Source organism: Spea bombifrons, chromosome 6 (assembly GCF_027358695.1).
Source record: "Spea bombifrons isolate aSpeBom1 chromosome 6, aSpeBom1.2.pri, whole genome shotgun sequence".
Classification (NCBI taxonomy): Eukaryota; Metazoa; Chordata; class Amphibia; order Anura; family Pelobatidae; genus Spea; species Spea bombifrons.
The window spans coordinates 43,745,573-43,772,930 of NC_071092.1; the positions used below are offsets into that span (position 1 = coordinate 43,745,573).

At 43.2% G+C, this 27,358-nt stretch overlaps 3 protein-coding genes across 3 annotated transcripts; all 3 read right to left on the reverse strand.

Moving 5' to 3' along the window:
* Positions 1-251: 251 nt before the first annotated feature.
* On the reverse strand, positions 252-2,839 carry LOC128500352 (proprotein convertase subtilisin/kexin type 4-like). Its single transcript, XM_053469467.1, has one exon. The coding sequence runs from the start codon at positions 2,716-2,718 to the stop codon at positions 439-441; it is 2,280 nt and encodes a 759-aa protein (XP_053325442.1). The 5' UTR covers positions 2,719-2,839; the 3' UTR covers positions 252-438.
* Positions 2,840-15,725: 12,886 nt separating this feature from the next.
* Positions 15,726-18,126, reverse strand: LOC128500960 (proprotein convertase subtilisin/kexin type 4-like). Its single transcript, XM_053470332.1, has one exon. The coding sequence runs from the start codon at positions 18,003-18,005 to the stop codon at positions 15,726-15,728; it is 2,280 nt and encodes a 759-aa protein (XP_053326307.1). The 5' UTR covers positions 18,006-18,126.
* Positions 18,127-21,784: 3,658 nt separating this feature from the next.
* On the reverse strand, positions 21,785-24,185 carry LOC128500961 (proprotein convertase subtilisin/kexin type 4-like). The gene has a single exon (XM_053470333.1). It carries the CDS (start codon positions 24,062-24,064, stop codon positions 21,785-21,787), a length of 2,280 nt encoding a protein of 759 aa, XP_053326308.1. The 5' UTR covers positions 24,065-24,185.
* Positions 24,186-27,358: the final 3,173 nt, after the last annotated feature.

The following is a 27,358-nucleotide window of genomic DNA, read 5'->3' on the forward strand; positions in this document are numbered from 1 at the left end:
AGATGTGGGAAAGGCTAAACTTGATGGACGCATGTCTTTTTCAGACTATGTAACTATGCAATACAAATGTGTGAAATAAACTAACAACGCAAATGTGTCTCTAAGCATTGCAGCCGTCCAAAGCTTCCCTGTTGAGCATATTTGTCTGTTTTCACAAATACTACCTTTTCCCAGAAATTATCCTCAGTTACACAACTAATAAGTCAGTGATGCAGTGAATAGTTTTGGAAAGAACAGATTTTATTAATCCACGTATGATAAATCAGATCAGTTATGTCAAATCAGAGATGGCGTCACACTATTCCCTCCCCAAGAGTGTGGCCATACCAACTATCAAGTAAGTCACATCAAAATGACCTAAAAGTTATGTTTTCATGTCAAAAACATGTGAAGTCTCTGTATCATTGCCAGGCTGGGTCTTTGATCTTCCTTGTTGTTTTAGTCCTCATCACTAAATGAAGGTTGAAGAAGCTGAGATTCTGCTCCCTGTTCAGCTTCCACCTCATCATTAGGAGCACAGAGCTTACCCTTCTCTACGTCAGAAGACTGAGCTTTGTTTACAGTTCTTCTCCGGAGAAGCCAACAAATGAAAAACAGCTTCGCTATCGAGGCTACGAAAGCCACGCTTATAACCACAGCCATGGCTATAGTTTTAGGTGCCAGGGTGGATGGAGTGGTGCTAAGGTCTGTACTTGGAGATTGAGCCTGTGAGCAGGAATGGTTTTTGGCGTTGTAGGTGGACAAAGGTGAGCAGGAAGTGCAATTATTGTCCGACTTCCCGTTACAGGTGTTACAGGATGGATGGCAAGCAGCACAAATACGGGTAAAGCCATCAGATCCTTCTGTCTCCACCGTCTGCGTAGTCTTGAAGTGCTTGGGAGGGCAATAAGACAGGCAGAGCTTTCCAAAGATGTAATACGGTGACTCACATTTTGTACATAACCCATTGCTGTCAAAGGTCAAACAGTCTCTCCTTACAGACCTCTGGATTCTTCTGGCCATCATGTCTTCTTCTGTACCATACAGAATCAGCTTGAAATTATTAAGAAATCCATGGTTCCTATAGCCTCCCTTGTTTAAAAATTCCAAGGTCCAAATGCCCTGTGGATTTTCATCCCAAGTGTGTGTCGTCATGAAAGACCAGTCTTTGTACCCATCGGTGCTGGTATCATATGGTCTCAAAGCCATCAACACAGAACGGGTGCCCATAGGGCTGGTGAGAGAGATTTCCAGGTCACCTCTGCGACTATAACTTAGGGAGATTTGGGCTTGGACGTGTTCCAGGGACACTATGTGGTTGGGGGAACCATGACAGGCAGTGACATTCACGGTCACCAGTAGGTCAGAATCCAGTTTTTGTGGGGTGTTTACAACCTCAATCAGGCACTTTCTTTGAGGCCGAGTTGTCTCCCACATTTTAGCCAGCTCTACTACTTGTCCAGCGTTCAGGAGCCCATAGCCATAATGGTGGCTGACTTTTCGTCCAACTCCATTTGATACCCAGTCTTCAGCAGTCAGGTGGGTGGGATTGGATGATCTTACTACAATATGCTGTAAATCCCTCCATGTTAGAGCTGGGTTTGCCTCCAACGCGAGAGCTAGAATTCCAGTAGCAAGTGGTGCAGAAGCTGAAGTGCCAGTAGACTGATCTGTGCACTTGTGACGAATATCAGTGCTGACGATCTTCCCTTCGTTGTTGATGCCGCTGCTGTATGTAGTGGTTAGTAAGGCTGAGCACGCCTCACTGTACCACGGGACCTTTCCATTTTCTGATGTACTACCCACAGAAATGGTGTAGATGCTGTTAGAGTAGCCATCAGCGTTGCAGTTGTCATAATGCAATCCACCATTCCCAGATGCCCAAACAAAGACAGATCCAAGGCCACCTCGACCATTCGCTATTCCTTTAACGAAAGCCTCAGAAGCAAGCACTCCTGGTCCGTCCACAATCTTCCCATCATCGTCAGGGCCCCAGCTGGCACTATAAATGTCAATATGCTGTGGGTTTAGACTCAGCGACTGAGCTTCGATAATATCTGTGATCAACCCGTCCAGCATCCGCACACCGCCTATTGCAGCATTGTAGGCGATTCCGGCGCCACAAATACCATTATTGGCAACTGCAGCCACCTCACCTGCACAGCGGGTCCCGTGGTGGTTCTCATTTGATGGGTCATATCGGGGCTGAGGGTCAGGATCATTACTGTTAAAGTCATAACTTGCCATTGGATCATAGTTCTGTGCCAGATCAGGGTGGTCCTTTTCAAGTCCATCATCCACAATGGTCACAACCACACCCCTTCCAGTGTACCCATGGCTCCAAGCAGTCAGAACGCCTAAGTCAGGATTGCCATTTTTATTCAGGTACCACTGCTTGCGGAACATGGGGTCTGTTGGCTCCGGATAAGTTTGTCTTTTCTTCCTTCTCTTCAAGGTCTGCTGCTCAAACGAACTAATCTTGGGTTCTTTCTTCAGCTGAACATGCCTACCCCAGTGAGGGCTGAAAGATTTCCTTTGTATACTCCGATGGACTAGATGGTAGAAATCACTACCAAGCACCACTTCCCCAAGATTGATGAAACCAAATTTCCTTGCTATGCGTTCTGCCTCTGCAGAGCCATCAGGTATGCGCACCGCCCAGCTATTTGTATACAGTTCAAGAGCAAAGAGCGCATGGATCCCGACAGCTACAATCAAAACCAAAGCGATTCTCCACATTTTGCAACGTGAGTTTAAACAAAACTCTGTGTTTTTCACCACCAGTGTTTATATAGCCACTGCTCACCAGTAGTGTCTCAATAAGAGTGTTTGGCAGCAGCAGTGACACAGAAACAGAATGTGGCAGCAGCAGTGTCACAATAACAGGGTGTGGCACGTGGACAGCTTGCATCACAATAGCAGGGGGAGGGGCATGACACGCTCAGTGACCAGCCAGCCAACAAAGTAATGCTTACAATGACAGTGTCAATATGTTTATATATATATATATATATATACACACATACACATACATGTATATACTACTGTTCAAAGGTTTGCAATAACTGGGCTGTTTTTATGAAAAAAAAGAAAACTTCTAGCTGAAACATACTTGCAAAAGGGTTTTTTAAAGATCAACTGTCATTAGACTGTACATTAACTGGACATTTTTCCCAGCATTACTAAATATTTATATTGTTATGTACAACAAAAGTAAACATGTTAAATAAATACTTTCTGATTTTAACATAATGTGCAGTACTGTAGCGTTTCTATAATTTCTTGATGAGGCTGCTTAATTTGTGAGGCTGTCTCATCTGTCTCCACACTCAGCTGTCTGTTCAGCACTGGAGGGGTTAATGTTCGCTCGTAGCCTTTCCTAGTGCCCATTACCGACCGCCATGCGCGGGTAGCTCTGAAACCAGGGGCATTGCTAGATCTCCAAAAGATCCAGGGCTACACCACACAGCAGATTTAATAGCAGTGGAGTCCACTTTTGCAGCCGTTACTGTGCACATAGCACACACACACACATATATATATATAGATATATACACACACCCATATATATATATATATATACACACACACACATATATATATAGATATATACACACACCCATATATATATATACACACACACACCCATATATATATATACACATACACATTTTTCCTATTACCCAGATTACACACAGACACAGGACTCACCCAGATTGCACACACAGTGGTCTCCTCTCTGATTTTCAGGTCTCCACTCAGTCTCGCTCAGGCACATCAGTTATTCATAAATACAAAAAGCGGCTTAAAACTAAACCAAATAACTGCAGGATTCTAAGGGGTAATCAAACCCTAATGATAACCGATCTCAGACAAGTATCTAATATCCTGCCAATAAAACATAACTTTTATTTGTAATGGTAGTCTGTAAGAGCAATACAATGTATCTAAAAAGTGGCCGTCTCTGCTCTATATAGAGGTTTCTAATGACAGACACCATGTATGACTATTCACCCTGTTGCTCCTCTAAACTGCCCATATCTAACAAAGCTTCTCTCCCATAGTGACATAGTTCCTAGCAGAAGATGGAAAGGGTGCCCAAATCTGTCAGTCTGTCTCGTCTAAAAACATCCTAGGACTGCCTAAACCAGAGAAAAAAGAAATACATAAAGCCCCGACGTTCGAAACTTGGTACAGTTTTTAAAATACTTGCGTGAGACGCCCATTGGACAGCATCCTCACATCCCCGCACGTTCATTGGCTCACATCAACACAGCAGCTTAAATCAGCTGAAAGGAGATTTCTCTCCTCGTTGGTACATAACGTCACACCTCCAGGGTTTTTAAATCAATTGTTTCTTTTACATATGTCTTAATGACCTTACAACAGATACATACACTGTTACTCGTTAATTAATATTGTTGTTTTAAATTATTTTATGTAAGACAATGACTGCCACACACAACAGGGAAAGATATACAACCGAGACATTTCCGTATATTAAGTGCAAACTAAATGGTATGCCTTAGCAAGAGCAGAAAGGACCAAATGTGGACTACTAGTTATTCAATAGTCCCATATAATTCACTGTCCCTTTCCTTCTATTTGGAGATCTTCCTCAAATCAAATTTTGGAACAGATGCCAAGGCCGATCCTGTGTGGTTGCAGCGCATCATCCTCCTTAGAATGCCCCCGAAATGTTGTCCCAAATAAAAAAGACCTCCAAATTTCAGCCGAAACGAACAGCCAGAAAACAAAATTTCTCAAAATGTTTTTAGTGTTGCGGAAAACCTTGATGTAAAGGCATCGCAACGTCAGCTGAGCGAAGAACGCAATTGCTTTCTGAGCCTTTTGAATCCCATGATGTGCCAGGCACGTCAATTGTCGCTGTCATCTGTGTGATTTTTCATCAAGGCGTTAATCATAACTCTAAGAGCAAATCAGAGGTCGCCCAATACTTTTTCATCCCCCACACATTCTGTGAATTAAACTTTTATTTCTTTATATCTTAACCATTCTCAGAGGAATCCTACATATTTTGCTTGTACAACAAACTAGGCAACAATGTGTGCTGGTTGAATTAAAGGTCGAATTCTCAGAAAGAGTTTCCTTTCTTCAGATCATGCGCATAATCGAGACAAGGCACGCAACAAACATAAGTCGGAGCATGGACTAATTACATGTTTAGATTACATGGTTTATATAGCATCTTATCGTCTTCTAATGATATATCCTGATTGGTTACTTTTCAAGCAGTTAACGCCTTTTAAGCTGCATAATTAAGGATGGCCTATACTTGACCCTTTGCATGCATTCAAAGAAGCATGGAGTAGATGTCTTGGCACAGTTTCAAGGATAACATTATATATATATATATATATATATATATCTCATAAGTCCTCAGCAACATGGAATACAACAGCATCCTCCAAATATTAATACTGCAGCTACTATAGTGATGGTAATTATCCCGGACATTATGATTCCTGACCATCGCCCAAACCATCCTTCTAACCAAGAGGTGAACACATCAGGTATCCCTGCATTCTCAGCAAGTTCATTTGTAAGGATGTTAGTCCTTCGAGGGCTTTGGTGGTGCTCCCATCAGGGGCAGTATTATTTGGTGGCCAATAGCATGTCCAAGCCCATTCGATTCTGCCCAGCCATAAGGGAGGTCGCATCCAGTTGCTCTTGAATTTCTTTAATAGCATCTCGAGTATAATTCACAAACCGCTGTTGATTATAATAGATGTAGTTTATCCAGTCCACGTTTTTTGCTATCGTACTCCACCAGAAAAGGACCGATGCGAAACCTGCAGCAATTTGATTTCAGGCCTTGAATGATGAGTTGTTTATAGAACATTTTCTTGGATCAATGAAAGGTCTTATTGTTTGGTCTCCACACAACCATCAAATCTCTGCTATCTATCTGGGTTGGCTGCCGAAGTAGTGTGGAAAAAGTCTCGACGCATAGTGAATCAGATAATTCCTTAGAATTAAAATAGCTTCCATTACCCTGAAGTTCCATACAGGTGTAATTTCTTTCATACATTTGCACTGCTGGAGGTAATGGAGCCCTTTTAACCTTGGGAAACAACAAGTCTAATGTATGACAAGTTCCATTTCTAGGTGGAGTATAGTATTATTATAGTATAGTGTCATTAAACAATTGCATCATATAATCAAATCCTATTGGATCATTTTCTTTTTTTAATGGAAATGGCAGTGTACCCAAATGCGGACGGGCTTCTGCACAGACTATACAATTCTCTTTGTTTAGACTCCTAACAGTAAATCGAAGCCATTCCAACCAAATGTTATCTGCATGGAATCCTGCTTCCAAGGCAATCTAATCAATAGAACTCAAATTGGTATACTGAATTACCCCTGTCTCAACTTCCTCAACTTGTTTTTCTTCCTGGATCTGTAACTCTTTTTCTGCTTGGACCTTATTTTCTGGAAAGGATAAAAAAAGAAAGTTCCCTGTGGGTCCCAATCGGAAATCCACACCCATATGGTATATAGTCTCTCATCCGTCTTCATAGGTTCTTTCAAGGTAAATAGCAATTTATTACAATTATCAAAGGTTGTACATTCAGATTGTAATCTTTTTACAGAAAATCTTGTTTTGATCTAACTCCCTCTTGCCCCGGGTAAATTATATCCCCAATCTCGACTAGCTGTTGTCCGCATAGCATAATCCCAACCGAGGCATGATGTTATACTTCGTTTCCCGGGGGCTTTTCGGGCATCCAACATATATATACATGGGCCTTAGCATTCTTTACAATAATTTACACAGATCAATGACAATGGAACTATCTCCTGTTAATGAGAAAGTTTGATTTTTTGCTCTGGTATCAGTCACCTTCTTGTTCCCATCCCACTTAGCATTAGCACTAGAATAAGGAATTATTGAAAAGGCATCAGTCACTACCCAACAAACTATAAGCAGGCACCACCTCTTCATCCTACCTGGCCGTCAACTCAGGGTTCGGGGAATGGATTTCTTCACTGGCTTGAGACGAGTCCAACCTATCGTCTGGACCCCCCTTTGTACCCAGACTTAATGAGTGACTACCAGCAAGTGGTGTTACCTTCTTACAGTGCGACTGATGTATCCAACAACTCCTTTTGGCTATTTTACACGCAGTGGGGGAGGTAAATAAAACTTGATACGGTTCTTCACACCTTGGTTCTTTCCTAAAAGTTCTTTCTTCATGTCAAAAACATGTGAAGTCTCTGTTGCCAGGCTGGGTCTTTGCTCTTCCTTGTTGTTCTAGTCCTCATCACTATATTAGGGCTGCAACTAACGATTATTTTAATAATCGATTAGTTGGCCGATTATTTTTTCGATTAATCGATTAATCGGATAAAAAAAATGAATGTCAATTTTTCATTTATTTAAAATAATTTAATAAACAAATGATGTTAAATACAATCAGCAGAATAACTTTGATAATACATTTCTTGTCTTTATTTCCCAACCAGCCCCCCAATATATGCACATTTGAGCCCAGGCTTGCTACGCTGCCTCCCAGACATGCCATGCTGCCCCCCCACATATGCCACGCTGCCTACCACAGCACTCCACGCTGCCTCCCACATCTGCCACTCCACGCTGCCTCCCACATCTGCCACTCCACGCTGCCTCCCACATCTGCCACTCCACGCTGCCTCCCACATATGCCACTCCACGCTGCCTCCCACATCTGCCACGCCACGCTGCCTCCCACATCTGCCACTCCACTCTACCCCCCACATGCCACTGTGCCTGATACGCCTTATACCCCCTGAAACACCACTCCATCCTCCCCAGACATGCCACCCTGCCCTCCCCACATATGCCACGCCATGCTGCCTCCCACATCTGCCACTCCACAATGCCTCCCACATATGCCACGCTGCCTCCCACATCTGCCACTCCACGCTGCCTCCCACATCTGCCACTCCACGCTGCCTCCCACATCTGCCACTGTGCCTGATGCGCCTTATATCCCCTGATACCCCACTCCATCCTCCCCAGACATGCCACCCTGCCTCCCAGACATGCCACTTCTCTACCCCAGATATGCCACTCTACCCCCAGATATGCCTTATACACCCTGATACACCACTCCGTCCTCCCCAGACATGCCACACTGCCCTCCCCACATATGCCTTATATACTGTATATGCCTTATACCCCCAGATATGTCACTTCACTGCCCCCAGGATTTAGATTCCCCTAAATTAACCCTAAACTCCCCATTAACCATAACTGCCCCTAAATTAACCCTTAACACCCCCTTAACCACAGCATCCCCTAAATTAACCCTAAAGACCCCATCAACCACAGCATCCCCTAAATTAACCCTAAACACACCATTAACCACAACTGCCTCAAATTAACCCCAGACACCCCATTAACCACAGCTGCTCCTAAATTAACCCTAAACACCCTATTAACATAACTGCCCCTAAATTAACCCTAAACACCCAATTAACCATAACTGCCCCTAAATTAACCCTAAACACCCCACTAACCATAACTGCCCCTAAATTAACCCCCACCTCCCCTAACTTTCAGTAGCCCAAATATATATATATATATATATATACACACACACACACATACACATTATATATATATATACATATACACATATACTTACAGTTAGATGAGTGTCACAGCCATGTGGTTCTGGCCTGGAGAAGGAAGGGGCGGGGCCAGTTGTCACAGTGATTACAGGGAGGGGGAGTAAGTAGGAGCTGCTGCTGTGAGACGGTGAGTCAGACTAAACGGATTATATAATGAGGGGGATTTTTCAGAGCGTTTGCTCTGAAAAAACCCTCATTTTATAATCGATAATAATCGATTCAACTAATCGATAATGAAATTCGTTGCCAACGAATTTCATTATCGATTATTATCGATTTTATCGATTAGTTGTTGCAGCCCTACACTATATGAAGGTTGAAGGAGCTGAGATTCTGCTCCCTGTTCAGCTTCCACCTCATCATTAGGAGCACAGAGCTTACCCTTCTCTACGTCAGAAGACTGAGCTTTGTTTACAGTTCTTCTCCGGAGAAGCCAGCAAATGAAAAACAGCTTGGCTGTCGAGACTACGATAGCCCCGCTTATAACCACAGCCATGGCTATAGTTTCAGGGTGGATGGAGTGGTGCTAAGGTCTGTACTTGGAGATTGAGCCTGTGAGCAGGAATGGTTTTTGGCGTTGTAGGTGGACAAAGGTGAGCAGGAAGTACAATTATTGTCCAACTTCCCGTTACAGGTGTTACAGGATGGAAGGCAAGCAGCACAAATACGGGTAAAGCCATCAGATCCTTCTGTCTCCACCGTCTGCGTAGTCTTAAAGTGCTTGGGAGGGCAATAAGACAGGCAGAGCTTTCCAAAGATGTAATACGGTGACTCACATTTTGTACATAACCCAGGGCTTGACAAATTTGTTGTGAATCTAGGCGCCAGGTAAAAAAGTTAGGAGCCAGGGTTTTTTAAACTAACAGTTGGTCAGGAGTGATCTGATCATAATCAGCCCACTTACTAAACTCACAGCATTTGACCTGGAAGCACCCTGGACTTTCAGGTCAGTGCTGGTTTTTTTTTTATTTTTTTTTTAACCCTTTCAATGCTGATGTTCCATTGGAGCACAGCATTGACTGATATTTAGTCCCCACAAGCTTGTGGGGACAAATCTTAACCCCTGCAATGCCACGAATGTGTCATACACAATTGTGGCATTGAAGGGGTTAACGCTGCACTGTCGTTCTCAGGGAGCGATCAGGCAGCAGTGGGGGTGTTGGGGCTGGTCTCCACACTCATGGGGAGACCAAAGAACCCTCTCCCCTGTCCCTGAAGCTGCCTCTGGCAGCTGGGACTCAATTGCTGGTCTATAGACCAGCCATTGCAGGGGGAGTCTCTTTGATGACTGCTGTAGGCTTCCATGCCTACAGGAATCATCAAAGGGCTTGTGGGGGCTCGTTTTTGCTGTTGCTGGTCTGCCTGGGCTTCCAGGCAGACCACCAGCAGCAGAGCCCCGTACAAAACGGGAATTAACCCCTAAATGCCGCGATCGCGGCATTGAAGGGGTTAACGCTGCACTGTCGCTCTCATGGAGCGATCAGGCAGCTGGGGGGTGTTGTGTCAGGTCCCCACACTTGTGTGGGGACCCAATCAACACACAACCCCCTTCCCTGAAGCTGCCTGTGGCAGCTGAAAACACGATTGCTGGTTTTGCAGCAACCGCGTTTTCAGCCTACAGTCTCACTCCGTTGGAGTGATCATAGGCTCGGGGGCGGGCTCTGAGTGGCTGTGCTGTCTGCCCAGACTCCTGGGCAGACAGTAGCAGCAGCGCCCCCGTGTGGTGACAGCCTCTTACATCCACAATTTTTTCTGGATGTAAGAGGCTGACAAAACCTAGGCGCCAGGACAAAATTCTCTATCGCCATGGCGACCTGGCGCCTGGGATTTGTCGAGCCCTGACATAACCCATTGCTGTCCCAGGTCAAACAGTCTCTCCTTACAGACCTCTGGATTCTTCTGGCCATCATGTCTTCTTCTGTACCATACAGAATCAGCCTGAAATGATTAAGAAATCCATGGTTCCTATAGCCTCCCTTGTTTAAAAGTTCCAAGGTCCAAATGCCCTGTGGATTTTCAGCCCAAGTGTGTGTCGTCATGAAAGACCAGTCTTTGTACCCATCGGTGCTGGTATCATTTAAAAAAAAAAAATATATATATTTTTATGTTTCAAGAACAGGCTGTTTCTTATGTGTTACAAAAATGTTGATCACTGCACATGTATTATTATTTGTAATCTCAATAAAAATATGCAATAGACAATTGCTGTTGTTCTGTCGGCCTGAAATAGTTATTTCTAATGTTTTAAACATACAGTTTATACATTATATCCCAATCATTCATCAATCATCCTCATGGAGGGGACCTAGGGCTTTCTGTCGGGGCAAGTTAACTGTCTGCTATATTATGTTCTATATCGCCCAGGGAGAAAAAAAGTAAAGAGGAAACCCAGAGTCAGAGAGGGAAAGACTAACATTCTTAGAATTCAGGCCCTTTTTAATTAACAATTTCCTCTAAACCAGCCACAAGGGCCGATTTCCATGGCTCCCACATTTTACAAAATGTAACAATATTATTGATTTTGGAGAAATAGCCTCTTTACATTGAATATTGGTATTGAATTTGATTAAAGATTAACTTCCAACTAATTCTATCTTCTTTTCTCCACTGCCTGGCCATACACATCTTAACCGCAAGGAGAACATGAACAATAAAGATCTTATCCTGTCCTCCGATGACCTTCCGGGTTACGTCAGCAGTGACGCAACCCGGAAGGAAATGCCCGATCGCGTGATCGGTCAGTTTAAAATGGAACAGCTTTCCAGCTTTCGTGCCGGAAGCTGTTACATCAGATTGGACAGCAGAAAGCCGGCGATGCCAGCTTCTTCTGTCAAATGACAGCCTGATGTGCAGCGGCAGGGATGTGTCCCTGACGCTGCAAGAAGGGCTGGACGTACCGGTAAGTCCATAGGGGATTCTTGAGAGGCGTTTTTTGGACGCCCCGGTATGTCCATAGGGGATTGAAGGGGTTAACCGAAGAAAGAAAAATAAATAAATAAAGCCCGACGTTCGCAACATTAGAAAACACGTGTAGCTCAGTACAGTTTTTAAAATACTTGTGAGAGACGCCCATTGGACAGCATCCTCACATCCCCACACGTTCATTGGCTCACATTAACACAGCAGCCTAAATCAGCTGAAAGGAGATTTCTGTCCTCGTTGGTACATAACGTCACACCTCCAGTTTGCAGCAAGCGGGCAGCCAACACGTTTCCATACTTTTAGTCTAAACAGACCGATGTTTAGACTAGACCGGCACTTATCATCCTGTAACCAATAGTGCCCTGACAGAGCATCCGTGATCCACTTCAGATAGTATTTTAAATACCAGCTCAATAAAGAAATTATAATGGTATATATTCTGCCCCAAATCATGTATTCAATTTTCTCACAAAGTCATTATGTACCAATGTCACAGTCATCATATTATGGCTAAATCTTTATGTCTAATTAAAATTAAAAGAGATATCCCATGTAACACATATGACACATTGTATCCATGTCTATCCAGTACTTGTTTCAAAATGTTAATACTTCGCAAATTATGTACTTTATATGGCAGGGCTCGACAAATCCCAGGCGCCAGGTCGCCATGGCGACAGAGAATTTTGTCCTGGCGCCTAGGTTTTGTCAGCCTCTTACATCCAGAAAAAATTGTGGATGTAAGAGGCTGAGTCACCACATGGGGGCGCTGTTCCTGTCTGCCCAGAAGTCTGGGCAGACAGCACAGCCACTCCGAGCCCGCCCCCGAGCCTGAGATCACTCCCACGGAGTGATCCTGTAGGCTGAAAACGCGGTTGCTGGAAAAGCAGCAATCGTGTTTTCAGCTGCCACAGGCAGCCTCAGGGAAGGGGTTTGTGTGTTGATTGGGTCCCCACACAAGTCTGGGGACCTCACCCAACACCCCCCAGCTGCCTGATCGCTCCATGGGAGCGACAGCGCAGCGTTAACCCCTTCAATGCCGTGATCGCGGCATTTAGGGGTTAATTCCCGTTTTGGGGGCTTTGCTGCTGGTGGTCTGCCTGGAAGCCCAGGCAGACCAGCAACAGCAAAAACGAGCCCCCACAAGCCCTTTGATGACTCCTGTAGGTATGGAAGCCTACAGCAGTCATCAAAGAGACTCCCTCTGCAATGGCTGGTCCATAGACCAGCAATTGAGTCCCAGCTGCCAGAGGCAGCTTCAGGGACAGGGGAGAGGGTTATTTGGTCTCCACATGAGTGTGGAGACCAGCCCCAACACCCCCCTGCTGCCTGATCGCTCCCTGAGAGCAACAGTGCAGCGTTAACCCCTTCAATGCCGCGATTGCGGCGTTTTAGGGGTCAACTCCCGTTTTGTAAGGGGCTCTGCTGCCGGTGGTCTGCCTGGAAGCCCAGGCAGACCAGCAACAGCAAAAAAACGAGCCCCCACAAGCCCTTTGATGATTCCTGTAGGCATAGAAGCCTACAGCAGTCATCAGAGACTCCCCCCTGCAGTGGCTGGTCTATAGACCAGCAATTGCTTCCCAGCTGCCAGAGGCAGCTTCAGGGACAGGGGAGAGGGTTCTTTGGTCTCGCCATGAGTGTGGAGACCAGCCCCAACAGCCCCCTGCTGCCTGATCACTCCATGAGAGCGACAGTGCAGCGTTAACCCCTTCAATGCCACAATTGTGTATGACACATTCGTGGCATTGCAGGGGTTAACATTTGTCCCCACAAGCTTGTGGGGACTAAATATCTGTCAATGCTGTGCTCCAATGGAACATCAGCATCGAAGGAGTTAAAAAAATGAAAAAAATGTATTTAAAAAAAAAAACAAACAGCACTGACCTGAAAGTCCAGGGTGCTTCCAGGTCAAACGCTGTGAGTTTAGTAAGTGGGCTGATGATGATCGGATCCCTCCTGACCAACTGTTAGTTTAAAAAAATCCTGGCTCCTAACTTTTTTACCTGGCGCCTAGATTCACAACAAATTTGTCAAGCCCTGTTATATGGTTTATCTAAATATTTTCATTACATGATTCGGACGAGTCTGCTTCTACAGTGTTTTATATAATTGTTTTTCTTTTAAATCAATTGTTTCTTTTAAATATGTCTTATCACATACATACACTCCGAGCCGGCCTTAGGTGTTCAGGCACCCTGTGCGGACTACTCCTCTGGCGCCCCCTCTCGTCCCCCAAAAAAGAAAGGAAAAAAATCTTGTAACAAACAAATAGCCTTCATTAAACAAAACAGCTAATCTGCTGTAACAAAAAAATTTTTTTTAATATTGAAAAAATTGGACCCTGCTACCACACCACAATTGCCACACTGCCTCAGATTAGGGGAAGACTGAAAATCACGTTAACTCAGCGATGATGGTATAGATCAAATAAACAGAATCAGACATACAAACCCTCTATTTGTAGGTATACAATAATAATGTACGGAAACATAGCGTAGCAGATACAGATCGACAGAATAACACACACCCAGCTTTGCAGGTATAAATATATTGGAATTCACATATAAACTCAGCATTAAAGCTATAGATAACCCCCTAAATCACAGCATAGATCACAGGTCGCACACCCCAAAGCCAGCCCTGGCGTCCTCATTGCCCACATAGAACCTGACCAGCACCCAGATTACACACATTACAGCCCAGCCTGAGCCAACTTTGTCCCCAAACAGCCCAGTATAAGACATCTTTGTCGGCAAAGTATGTACCCCCTCTTCTCACTATCCTTCCCCCCTCTGCCCCTTCTCACTGCCCCCTCTGCCACTTCTAACTGCCTCACCCCCTGTGCCACTTCTCACTGCCCCCCCCGTCAATTGTCGCTGTCATCTGTGTGATTTTTCATCAAGGCGTTAATCATAACTCTAAGAGCAAATCTGAGGTCGCCCAATAATTTTTCATCCCCCATACATTCTGTGAATTATACTTTTATTTTTATATCTTTACATTTTCAAAGGAATCCTACATATTTGGTTTGTACAACAAACTAGGCAACAATGTGCAATGTCAGTCAGCAGCTGCTAAGGCCAGTAAGGTATTGTCATGTATAAAAAGGGCATCAATTCGCGGGATAAAAATATAATTTTGCCTCTTTATAAATCAATGGTAAGACCACACCTTGAATATGCTGTGCAATTTTGGGAACCTATTCTAAAGAAGGATTTTATAGCACTAGAAAAAATGAAGAGGTGGGCTACAAAATTAATTACATGGAATTGAACTCTTTAGTTATGAAGAAAGGTTAACAAAAGTAAATCTGTTTAGTTTAGAAGAATGGAGCCTCAGAGGGGATACGATAGCATTATACAAATATATTCGGGGCCAAAACAAACCATTGTCTGGAAACCTATTCATAAACAGGACTATGCACAGGACACGTGGTCACGCGTTTAGACTGGAAGAAAGGAGATTTAGTCTAAGGCAGAGGAAAGGGTTTTTTACAGTAAGGACAGTAAGGATGTGGAATTCTCTGCCTGCAGAGGTAGTTTAAACAGCAACTGGATGAATACATGCAAAAACATAATATTCAGGGATATCATTTTTAAATTATGGGGAAATAGCTTCTTGGTCCAAGGAGAGATCTGACTGCTATTCTGGGATCAAGAAGGATTTTTTCCCCTAGTTTTTGCAAAATTAGAAAGAGCTACAAACTGGATTTTTAGTGCCTTCTTTTAGATTAACAGCAATTAACAGATGTGGGAAAGGCTAAACTTGAAGGACGCATGTCTGTTTTCAGATTATGTAACTATGCAATACAAATGTGTGAAATAAACTAACAACGCAAATGTGTCTCTAAGCATTGCAGCCGTCCAAAGTTTCCCTGTTGAGCATATTTGTCTGCTTTTACAAATACTACCTTTTCCCAGAAACTATCCTCAGTTACACAACTAATAAGTCAGTGATGCAGTGAATAGTTTTGGAAAGAACAGATTTTATTAATCCACGTATGATAAATCAGATCGGATATGTCAAATCAGAGATGGCTTCACACTATTCCCTCCCCAAGAGTGTGGCCATACCAACTATCAAGTAAGTCACATCAAAATGACCTAAAAGTTATGTTTTCATGTCAAAAACATGTCAAGTCTCTGTATCATTGCCAGGCAGGGTCTTTGCTCTTCCTTGTTGTTTTAGTCCTCATCACTATATGAAGGTTGGAGAAGCTGAGATTCTGCTCCCTGTTCAGCTTCCACCTCATCATTAGGAGCACAGAGCTTACCCTTCTCTACGTCAGAAGACTGAGCTTTGTTTACAGTTCTTCTCCGGAGAAGCCAGCAAATGAAAAACAGCTTCGCTATCGAGGCTACGAAAACCAAGCTTATAACCACAGCCATGGCTATAGTTTTAGGTGCCAGGATGGATGGAGTGGTGCTAAGGTCTGTACTTGGAGATTGAGCCTGTGAGCAGGAATGGTTTTTGGCGTTGTAGGTGGACAAAGGTGAGCAGGAAGTGCAATTATTGTCCGACTTCCCGTTACAGGTGTTACAGGATGGATGGCAAGCAGCACAAATACGGGTAAAGCCATCAGATCCTTCTGTCTCCACCGTCTGCCTAGTCTTGAAGTGCTTGGGAGGGCAATAAGACAGGCAGAGCTTTCCAAAGATGTAATACGGTGACTCACATTTTGTACATAACCCATTGCTGTCAAAGGTCAAACAGTCTCTCCTTACAGACCTCTGGATTCTTCTGGCCATCATGTCTTCTTCTGTACCATACAGAATCAGCTTGAAATTATTAAGAAATCCATGGTTCCTATAGCCTCCCTTGTTTAAAAGTTCCAAGGTCCAAATGCCCTGTGGATTTTCATCCCAAGTGTGTGTCGTCATGAAAGACCAGTCTTTGTACCCATCGGTGCTGGTATCATATGGTCTCAAAGCCATCAACACAGAACGGGTGCCCATAGGGCTGGTGAGAGAGATTTCCAGGTCACCTCTGCGACTATAACTTAGGGAGATTTGGGCTTGGACGTGTTCCAGGGACACTATGTGGTTGGGGGAACCATGACAGGCAGTGACATTCACGGTCACCAGTAGGTCAGAATCCAGTTTTTGTGGGGTGTTTACAACCTCAATCAGGCACTTTCTTTGAGGCCGAGTTGTCTCCCACATTTTAGCCAGCTCTACTACTTGTCCAGCGTTCAGGAGCCCATAGCCATAATGGTGGCTGACTTTTCGTCCAACTCCATTTGATACCCAGTCTTCAGCAGTCAGGTGGGTGGGATTGGATGATCTTACTACAATATGCTGTAAATCCCTCCATGTTAGAGCTGGGTTTGCCTCCAACGCGAGAGCTAGAATTCCAGTAGCAAGCGGTGCAGAAGCTGAAGTGCCAGTAGACTGATCTGTGCACTTGTGACGAATATCAGTGCTGACGATCTTCCCTTCGTTGTTGATGCCGCTGCTGTATGTAGTGGTTAGTAAGGCTGAGCACGCCTCACTGTACCACGGGACCTTTCCATTTTCTGATGTACTACCCACAGAAATGGTGTAGATGCTGTTAGAGTAGCCATCAGCGTTGCAGTTGTCATAATGCAATCCACCATTTCCAGATGCCCAAACAAAGACAGATCCAAGGCCACCTCGACCATTCGCTATTCCTTTAACGAAAGCCTCAGAAGCAAGCACTCCTGGTCCGTCCACAATCTTCCCATCATCCTCAGGGCCCCAGCTGGCACTATAAATGTCAATATGCTGTGGGTTTAGACTCAGCGACTGAGCTTCGATAATATCTGTGATCAACCCGTCCAGCATCCGCACACCGCCTATTGCAGCATTGTAGGCGATTCCGGTGCCACAAATACCATTATTGGCAACTGCAGCCACCTCACCTGCACAGCGGGTCCCGTGGTGGTTCTCATTTGATGGGTCATATCGGGGCTGAGGGTCAGGATCATTACTGTTAAAGTCATAACTTGCCATTGGATCATAGTTCTGTGCCAGATCAGGGTGGTCCTTTTCAAGTCCATCATCCACAATGGTCACAACCACACCCCTTCCAGTGTACCCATGGCTCCAAGCAGTCAGAACGCCTAAGTCAGGTTTGACATTTTTATTCAGGTACCACTGCTTGCGGAACATGGGGTCTGTTGGCTCCGGATAAGTTTGTCTTTTCTTCCTTCTCTTCAAGGTCTGCTGCTCAAACGAACTAATCTTGGGTTCTTTCTTCAGCTGAACATGCCTACCCCAGTGAGGGCTGAAAGATTTCCTTTGTATACTCCGATGGACTAGATGGTAGAAATCACTACCAAGCACCACTTCCCCAAGATTGATGAAACCAAATTTCCTTGCTATGCGTTCTGCCTCTGCAGAGCCATCAGGTATGCGCACCGCCCAGCTATTTGTATACAGTTCAAGAGCAAAGAGCGCATGGATCCCGACAGCTACAATCAAAACCAAAGCGATTCTCCACATTTTGCAACGTGAGTTTAAACAAAACTCTGTGTTTTTCACCACCAGTGTTTATATAGCCACTGCTCACCAGTAGTGTCTCAATAAGAGTGTTTGGCAGCAGCAGTGACACAGAAACAGAATGTGGCAGCAGCAGTGTCACAATAACAGGGTGTGGCACGTGGACAGCTTGCATCACAATAGCAGGGGGAGGGGCATGAAACTCTGAGTGACCAGCCAGCCAACAAAGTAATGCTTACAATGACAGTGTCAATATGTTTATATATATATATACACACATACACATACATGTATATACTACTGTTCAAAGGTTTGCAATAACTGGGCTGTTTTTATGAAAAAAGAAAACTTCTAGCTGAAACATACTTGCAAAAGGGTTTTTTAAAGATCAACTGTCATTAGAGTGTACATTAACTGGACATTTTTCCCAACATTACTAAATATTTATATTGTTATGTACAACAAAAGTAAACATGTTAAATAAATACATTCCTATTTTAACATAATGTGCAGTACTGTACCGTTTCTATAATTTCTTGATGAGGCTGCTTAATTTGTGAGGCTGGCTCATCTGTCTCCACACTCAGCTGTCTGTTCAGCACTGGAGGGGTTAATGTTCGCTCGCAGCTTTTCCTAGTGCCCATTACCGACCGCCATGCGCGGGTAGCTCTGAAACCAGGGGCATTGCTAGATCTCCAAAAGATCCAGGGCTACACCACATAGCAGATTTAATAGCAGTGGAGTCTGCTTTTGCAGCCGTTACTGTGCACACATCACACACACACATATATATACATATATATATATATATATATATATATATATATATATATATATATAATATATATATATATATATATATATATATATATATATATATAGTCCAATCTCGACTAGCTGTTGTCCGCAAAGCATAATCCCAACCGAGGCATGATGTTATACTTCGCTTCCCGGGGGCTTTTCGGGCATCCAACATATATATACATGGGCCTTAGCATACTTTACAATAATTTACACAGATCAATGACAATGGAACTATCTCCTGTTAATGAAAAAGTTAGATTGTTTGCTCTGGTATTTTCCCATTTGGTCACCTTCTTGTTCCCATCCCACTTAGCATTAGCACTAGAATAAGGAATTATTGAAAAGGCATCAGTCACTACCCAACAAACTATAAGCAGGCACCACCTCTTCATCCTACCTGGCCGTCAACTCAGGGTTCGGGGAATGGATTTCTTCACTGGCTTGAGACGAGTCCAACCTATCGTCTGGACCCCCCTTTGTGCCCAGACTTAATGAGTGACTACCAGCAAGTGGTGTTACCTTCTTACAGTGCGACTGATGTATCCAACAACTCCTTTTGGCTATTTTACACGCAGTGGGGGAGGTAAATAAAACTTGATACGGTCCTTCACACCTTGGTTCTTTCTTAAAACTTCAATTTTCTCACAAAGTCATTATGTACCAATGTCACAGTCATCATATGATGGCTAAATCTTTATGTATAATTAAAATTAAAAGATATATCCCATGTAACACATATGACACATTGTATCCATGTCTATCCAGTACTTGTTTCAAAATGTTAATAGTTCGCAAATTATGTACTTTATATGGTTTATCTAAATATTTTCATTACATGATTCGGACGAGTCTGCTTCTACTGTTTTTTTATATAATTGTTTTTCTTTTAAATCAATTGTTTCTTTTAAATATGTCTTAATGACCTTACAATAGCTTATCACATTCATACACTCAGAGCCGGCCTTAGGTGTTCAGGCACCCTGTGCGGACTACTCCTCTGGCGACCCCTCTCGTCCCCCAAAAAAGAAAGGAAAAAAATCTTGTAACAAACAAATAGCTTTCATTAAACAAAAGAGCTAATCTGCTGTAACAAAAACATTTTTTTAAGTATTGAAAAAATTGGACCCTGCTACCACACCAAAAAAAATTGCCACACTGACTGCAGATTAGGGGAAGACTGAAAATCACGTTAACTCAGCGATGATGGTATAGATCAAATAAACAGAATCAGACATACAAACCCTCTATTTGTAGGTATACAATAATAATGTATGGAAACATAGCGTAGCAGATACAGATCGACAGAATAACACACACCCAGCTTTGCAGGTATAAATATATTGGAATTCACATATAAACCCAGCATTAAAGGTATAGATAACCAACTAAATCACAGCATAGATCACAGGTCGCACACCTCAAAGCCAGCCCTGGCGTCCTCATTGCCCACATAGAACCTGACCAGCACCCAGATTACACACATATTACAGCCCTGCCTGAGCCAACTTTGTCCACAAACAGCTCAGTATAAGACATCTTTGTCGGCAAAGTATGTACCCCCTCTTCTCACTATCCTTCCCCCCTCTGCCCCTTCTCACTGCCCCCTCTGCCACTTCTAACTGTCTCACCCCCTGTGCCACTTCTCACTGCCCCCCCTCTGTCAATTGTCGCTGTCATCTGCGTGATTTTTCATCAAGGCGTTAATCATAACTCTAAGAGCAAATCTGAGGTCGCCCAATACTTTTTCATCCCCCACACATTCCGTGAATTAAACTTTTATTTTTATATCTTTACATTTTCAAAGGAATCCTACATATTTGGTTTGTACAACAAACTAGGCAACAATGTGCAATGTCAGTCAGCAGCTGCTAAGGCCAGTAAGGTATTGTCATGTATAAAAAGGGGCATCAATTCGCGGGATAAAAATATAATTTTGCCTCTTTATAAATCAATGGTAAGGCCACACCTTGAATATGCTGTGCAATTTTGGCCACCTATTCTAAAGAAGGATTTTATAACACTAAAAAAATGCAGAGATGGGCTACAAAATTAATTACATGGAATGGAACTCTTTAGTTATGAAGAAAGGTTAACAAAAGTAAATATTTTTAGTTTAGAAGAATGGAGCCTCAGAGGGGATATGATAACATTATACAAATATATTCAGGGCCAAAACAAACCATTGTCTGGAAATCTATTCATAAACAGCACTATGCACAGGACACGGGGTCACGTATTTAGACTGGAAGAAAGGAGATTTAGTCTAAGGCAGAGGAAAGGGTTTTTTACAGTAAGGACAGTAAGGATGTGGAATTCTCTGCCTGCAGAGGTAGTTTAAACAGCAACTGGATGAATACATGCAAAAACATAATATTCAGGGATATCATTTTTAAATTATGGGGAAATAGCTTCTTGATCCAAGGAGAGATCTGACTGCTATTCTGGGATCAAGAAGGATTTTTTCCCCTGGTTTTTGCAAAATTGGAAAGAGCTACAAACTGGATTTTTAGTGCCTTCTTTTGGATTAACAGCAATTAACAGATGTGGGAAAGGCTAAACTTGAAGGACGCATGTCTGTTTTCAGATTATGTAACCATGCAATACAAATGTGTGAAATAAACTAACAACGCAAATGTGTCTCTAAGCATTGCAGCCGTCCAAAGCTTCCCTGTTGAGCATATTTGTCTGTTTTCACAAATACTACCTTTTCCCAGAAATTATCCTCAGTTACACAACTAATAAGTCAGTGATGCAGTGAATAGTTTTGGAAAGAACAGATTTTATTAATCCACGTATGATAAATCAGATCGGATATGTCAAATCAGAGATGGCGTCACACTATTCCCTCCCCAAGAGTGTGGCCATACCAACTATCAAGTAAGTCACATCAAAATGACCTAAAAGTTATGTTTTCATGTCAAAAACATGTCAAGTCTCTGTATCATTGCCAGGCAGGGTCTTTGCTCTTCCTTGTTGTTTTAGTCCTCATCACTATATGAAGGTTGGAGAAGCTGAGATTCTGCTCCCTGTTCAGCTTCCACCTCATCATTAGGAGCACAGAGCTTACCCTTCTCTACGTCAGAAGACTGAGCTTTGTTTACAGTTCTTCTCCGGAGAAGCCAGCAAATGAAAAACAGCTTCGCTATCGAGGCTACGAAAGCCAAGCTTATAACCACAGCCATGGCTATAGTTTTAGGTGCCAGGGTGGATGGAGTGGTGCTAAGGTCTGTACTTGGAGATTGAGCCTGTGAGCAGGAATGGTTTTTGGCGTTATAGGTGGACAAAGGTGAGCAGGAAGTACAATTATTGTCCGACTTCCCGTTACAGGTGTTACAGGATGGATGGCAAGCAGCACAAATAAGGGTAAAGCCATCAGATCCTTCTGTCTCCACCATCTGCGTAGTCTTGAAGTGCTTGGGAGGGCAATAAGACAGGCAGAGCTTTCCAAAGATGTAATACGGTGACTCACATTTTGTACATAACCCATTGCTGTCCCAGGTCAAACAGTCTCTCCTTACAGACCTCTGGATTCTTCTGGCCATCATGTCTTCTTCTGTACCATACAGAATCAGCTTGAAATTATTAAGAAATCCATGGTTCCTATAGCCTCCCTTGTTTAAAAGTTCCAAGGTCCAAATGCCCTCTGGATTTTCATCCCAAGTGTGTGTCGTCATGAAAGACCAGTCTTTGTACCCATCAGTGCTGGTATCATATGCTCTCAAAGCCATCAACACAGAACGGGTGCCCATAGGGCTGGTGAGAGAGATTTCCAGGTCACCTCTGCGACTATAACTTAGGGAGATTTGGGCTTGGACGTGTTCCAGGGACACTATGTGGTTGGGGGAACCACGACAGGCAGTGACATTCACGGTCACCAGTAGGTCAGAATCCAGTTTTTGTGGGGTGTTTACAACCTCAATCACGCACTTTCTTTGAGGCCGAGTTGTCTCCCACATTTTAGCCAGCTCTACTACTTGTCCAGCGTTCAGGAGCCCATAGCCATAATGGTGGCTGACTTTTCTTCCAACTCCATTTGATACCCAGTCTTCAGCAGTCAGGTGGGTGGGATTGGATGATCTTACTACAATATGCTGTAAATCCCTCCATGTTAGAGCTGGGTTTGCCTCCAACGCGAGAGCTAGAATTCCAGTAGCAAGCGGTGCAGAAGCTGAAGTGCCAGTAGACTGATCTGTGCACTTGTGACGAATATCAGTGCTGACGATCTTCCCTTCGTTGTTGATGCCGCTGCTGTATGTAGTGGTTAGTAAGGCTGAGCACGCCTCACTGTACCACGGGACCTTTCCATTTTCTGATGTACTACCCACAGAAATGGTGTAGATGCTGTTAGAGTAGCCATCAGCATTGCAGTTGTCATAATGCAATCCACCATTTCCAGATGCCCAAACAAAGACAGACCCAAGGCCACCTCGACCATTCGCTATTCCTTTAACGAAAGCCTCAGAAGCAAGCACTCCTGGTCCATCCACAATCTTCCCATCATCCTCAGGGCCCCAGCTGGCACTATAAATGTCAATATGCTGTGGGTTTAGACTCAGCGACTGAGCTTCGATAATATCTGTGATCAACCCGTCCAGCATCCGCACACCGCCTATTGCAGCATTGTAGGCGATTCCGGTGCCACAAATACCATTATTGGCAATTGCAGCCACCTCACCTGCACAGCGGGTCCCGTGGTGGTTCTCATTTGATGGGTCATATCGGGGCTGAGGGTCAGGATCATTACTGTTAAAGTCATAACTTGCCATTGGATCATAGTTCTGTGCCAGATCAGGGTGGTCCTTCTCAAGTCCATCATCCACAATGGTCACAACCACACCCCTTCCAGTGTACCCATGGCTCCAAGCAGTCAGAACGCCTAAGTCAGGATTGCCATGTTTATTCAGGTACCACTGCTTGCGGAACATGGGGTCTGTTGGCTCCGGATAAGTTTGCCTTTTCTTCCTTCTCTTCAAGGTCTGCTGCTCAAACCAACTAATCTTGGGTTCTTTCTTCAGCTGAACATGCCTACCCCAGTGAGGGCTGAAAGATTTCCTTTGTATACTCCGATGGACTAGATGGTAGAAATCACTACCAAGCACCACTTCCCCAAGATTGATGAAACCAAATTTCCGTGCTATGCGTTCTGCCTCTGCAGAGCCATCAGGTATGCGCACCGCCCAGCTATTTGTATACAGTTCAAGAGCAAAGAGCGCATGGATCCTGACAGCTACAATCAAAACCAAAGCGATTCTCCACATTTTGCAACGTGAGTTTAAACAAAACTCTGTGTTTTTCACCACCAGTGTTTATATAGCCACTGCTCACCAGTAGTGTCTCAATAAGAGTGTTTGGCAGCAGCAGTGACACAGAAACAGAATGTGGCAGCAGCAGTGTCACAATAACAGGGTGTGGCACGTGGACAGCTTGCATCACAATAGCAGGGGGAGGGGCATGACACGCTCAGTGACCAGCCAGCCAACAAAGTAATGCTTACAATGACAGTGTCAATATGTTTATATATATATATATATACACACATACACATACATGTATATACTACTGTTCAAAGGTTTGCAATAACTGGGCTGTTTTTATGAAAAAAGAAAACTTCTAGCTGAAACATACTTGCAAAAGGGTTTTTTAAAGATCAACTGTCATTAGACTGTACATTAACTGGACATTTTTCCCAGCATTACTAAATATTTATATTGTTATGTACAACAAAAGTAAACATGTTAAATAAATACATTCCTATTTTAACATAATGTGCAGTACTGTACCGTTTCTTTAATTTCTTGATGAGGCTGCTTAATTTGTGAGGCTGTCTCATCTGTCTCCACACTCAGCTGTCTGTTCAGCACTGGAGGGGTTAATGTTCGCTCGCAGCCTTTCCTAGTGCCCATTACCGACCGCCATGCGCGGGTAGCTCTGAAACCAGGGGCATTGCTAGATCTCCAAAAGATCCAGGGCTACACCACATAGCAGATTTAATAGCAGTGGAGTCCGCTTTTGCAGCCGTTACTGTGGACACAGCACACACACACACCCATATATATATATATATATATATATATATACACATACACATTTTTCCTATTACCCAGATTACACACAGACACAGGACTCACCCAGATTGCACACACAGTGGTCTCCTCTCTGATTTTCAGGTCTCACTCAGGCACATCAGTTATTCATAAATACAAAAAGAGGCTTAAAACTAAACCAAATAACTGCAGGATTCTAAGGGGTAATCAAACCCTAATGATAACCGATCTCAGACAAGTATCTAATATCCTGCCAATAAAACATAACTTTTATTTGTAATGGTAGTCTGTAAGAGCAATACAATGTATCTAAAAAGTGGCCGTCTCTGCTCTACATAGAGGTTTCTAATGACAGACACCATGTATGACTATTCACCCTGTTGCTCCTCTAAACTGCCTCTATCTAACAAAGCTTCTCTCCCATAGTGACATAGTTCCTAGCAGAAGATGGAAAGGGTGCCCAAATCTGTCAGTCTGTCTCGTCTAAAATCATCCTAGGACTGCCTAAACCAGAGAAAAATGAAAAATAAACACATAAAACAGTTTTTAAAATACTTGCGTGAGACGCCCATTGGACAGCATCCTCACATCCCCGCACGTTCATTGGCTCACATCAACACAGCAGCTCAAATCAGCTGAAAGGGGATTTCTCTCCTCGTTGGTACATAACGTCACACCTCCAGGGTTTTTAAATCTGTTAAATCAATTGTTTCTTTTACATATGTCTTAATGACCTTACAACAGATACATACACTGTTACTCGTTAATTAATATTGTTGTTTTCAATTATTTTATGTAAGACAATGACTGCCACACACAACAGGGAAAGATATACAACCGAGACATTTCCGTATATTAAGTGCAAACTAAATGGTATGCCTTAGCAAGAGCAGAAAGGACCAAATGTGGACTACTAGTTATTCAATAGTCCCGTATAATTCACTGTCCCTTTCCTTCTATTTGGGGATCTTCCTCAAATAAAGGCCGATCCTGTGTGGTTGCAGCGCATCATCCTCCTTAGAATGCCCCCGAAATGTTGTCCCAAAATAAAAAAGACCTCCAAATTTCAGCCGAAACGAACAGCCAGAAAACAAAATTTCTCTAAATGTTTTTAGTGTTGCGGAAAACCTTGATGTAAAGGCATCGCAACGTCAGCTGAGCGAAGAAAGCAATTGCTCTCTGAGCCTTTTGAATCCCATGATGTGCCAGGCACGTCAATTGTCGCTGTCATCTGTGTGATTTTTCATCAAGGCGTTAATCATAACTCTAAGAGCAAATCTGAGGTCGCCCAATACTTTTTCATCCCCCCCACATTCTGTGAATTAAACTTTTATTTCTTTATATCTTTACCATTCTCAAAGGAATCCTACATATTTGGTTTGTACAACAAACTAGGCAACAATGTGCAGTGTCAGTCAGCAGCTGCTAAGGCCAGTAAGGTATTGTCGTTTATATAAAGGGCATCAATTTGCGGGACAAAAATATTGTGCCTCTTTATAAATCAATGGTAAGGCCGCACCTTGAATATGCTGTGCAATTTTGGGCACCTATTCTAAAGAAGGATATTATAGCACTAGAAAAAATGCAGAGGTGGGCTACAAAATTACATGGAATGGAACTCTTTAGTTATAAAGAAAGGTTAACAAAAGTAAATCTGTTTAGTTTAGAAAAATGGCCCCTCAGAGGGGATACGATAGCATTATACAAATATATTCTGGGCCAAAAGAAACCATTGTCTGGAAACCTATTCATAAACAGCACTATGCATAGGACACGTTGTCACGCGTTTAGACTGGAAGAAAGGAGATTTAGCCTAAGGCAGAGGAAAGGGTTTTTTACAGTAAGGACAGTAAGGATGTGGAATTCTCTGCCTGCAGAGGTAGTTTAAACAGCAACTGGATGAATACATGCAAAAACATAATATTCAGGGATATCATTTTTAAATTATGGGGAAATAGCTTCTTGATCCAAGGAGAGATCTGACTGCTATTCTGGGATCAAGAAGGAGTTTTTTCCCCTAGTTTTTGCAAAATTGGAAAGAGCTACAAACTGGATTTTTAGTGCCTTCTTTTAGATTAACAGCAATTAACAGATGTGGGAAAGGCTAAACTTGATGGACGCATGTCTTTTTCAGACTATGTAACTATGCAATACAAATGTGTGAAATAAACTAACAACGCAAATGTGTCTCTAAGCATTGCAGCCGTCCAAAGCTTCCCTGTTGAGCATATTTGTCTGTTTTCACAAATACTACCTTTTCCCAGAAATTATCCTCAGTTACACAACTAATAAGTCAGTGATGCAGTGAATAGTTTTGGAAAGAACAGATTTTATTAATCCACGTATGATAAATCAGATCAGTTATGTCAAATCAGAGATGGCTTCACACTATTCCCTCAACAAGAGTGTGGCCATACCAACTTTCAAGTAAGTCACATCAAAATGACCTTTTTCATTGTCAAGTCTCTGTATCATTGCCAGACAGGGTCTTTGCTCTTTCTTGTTGTT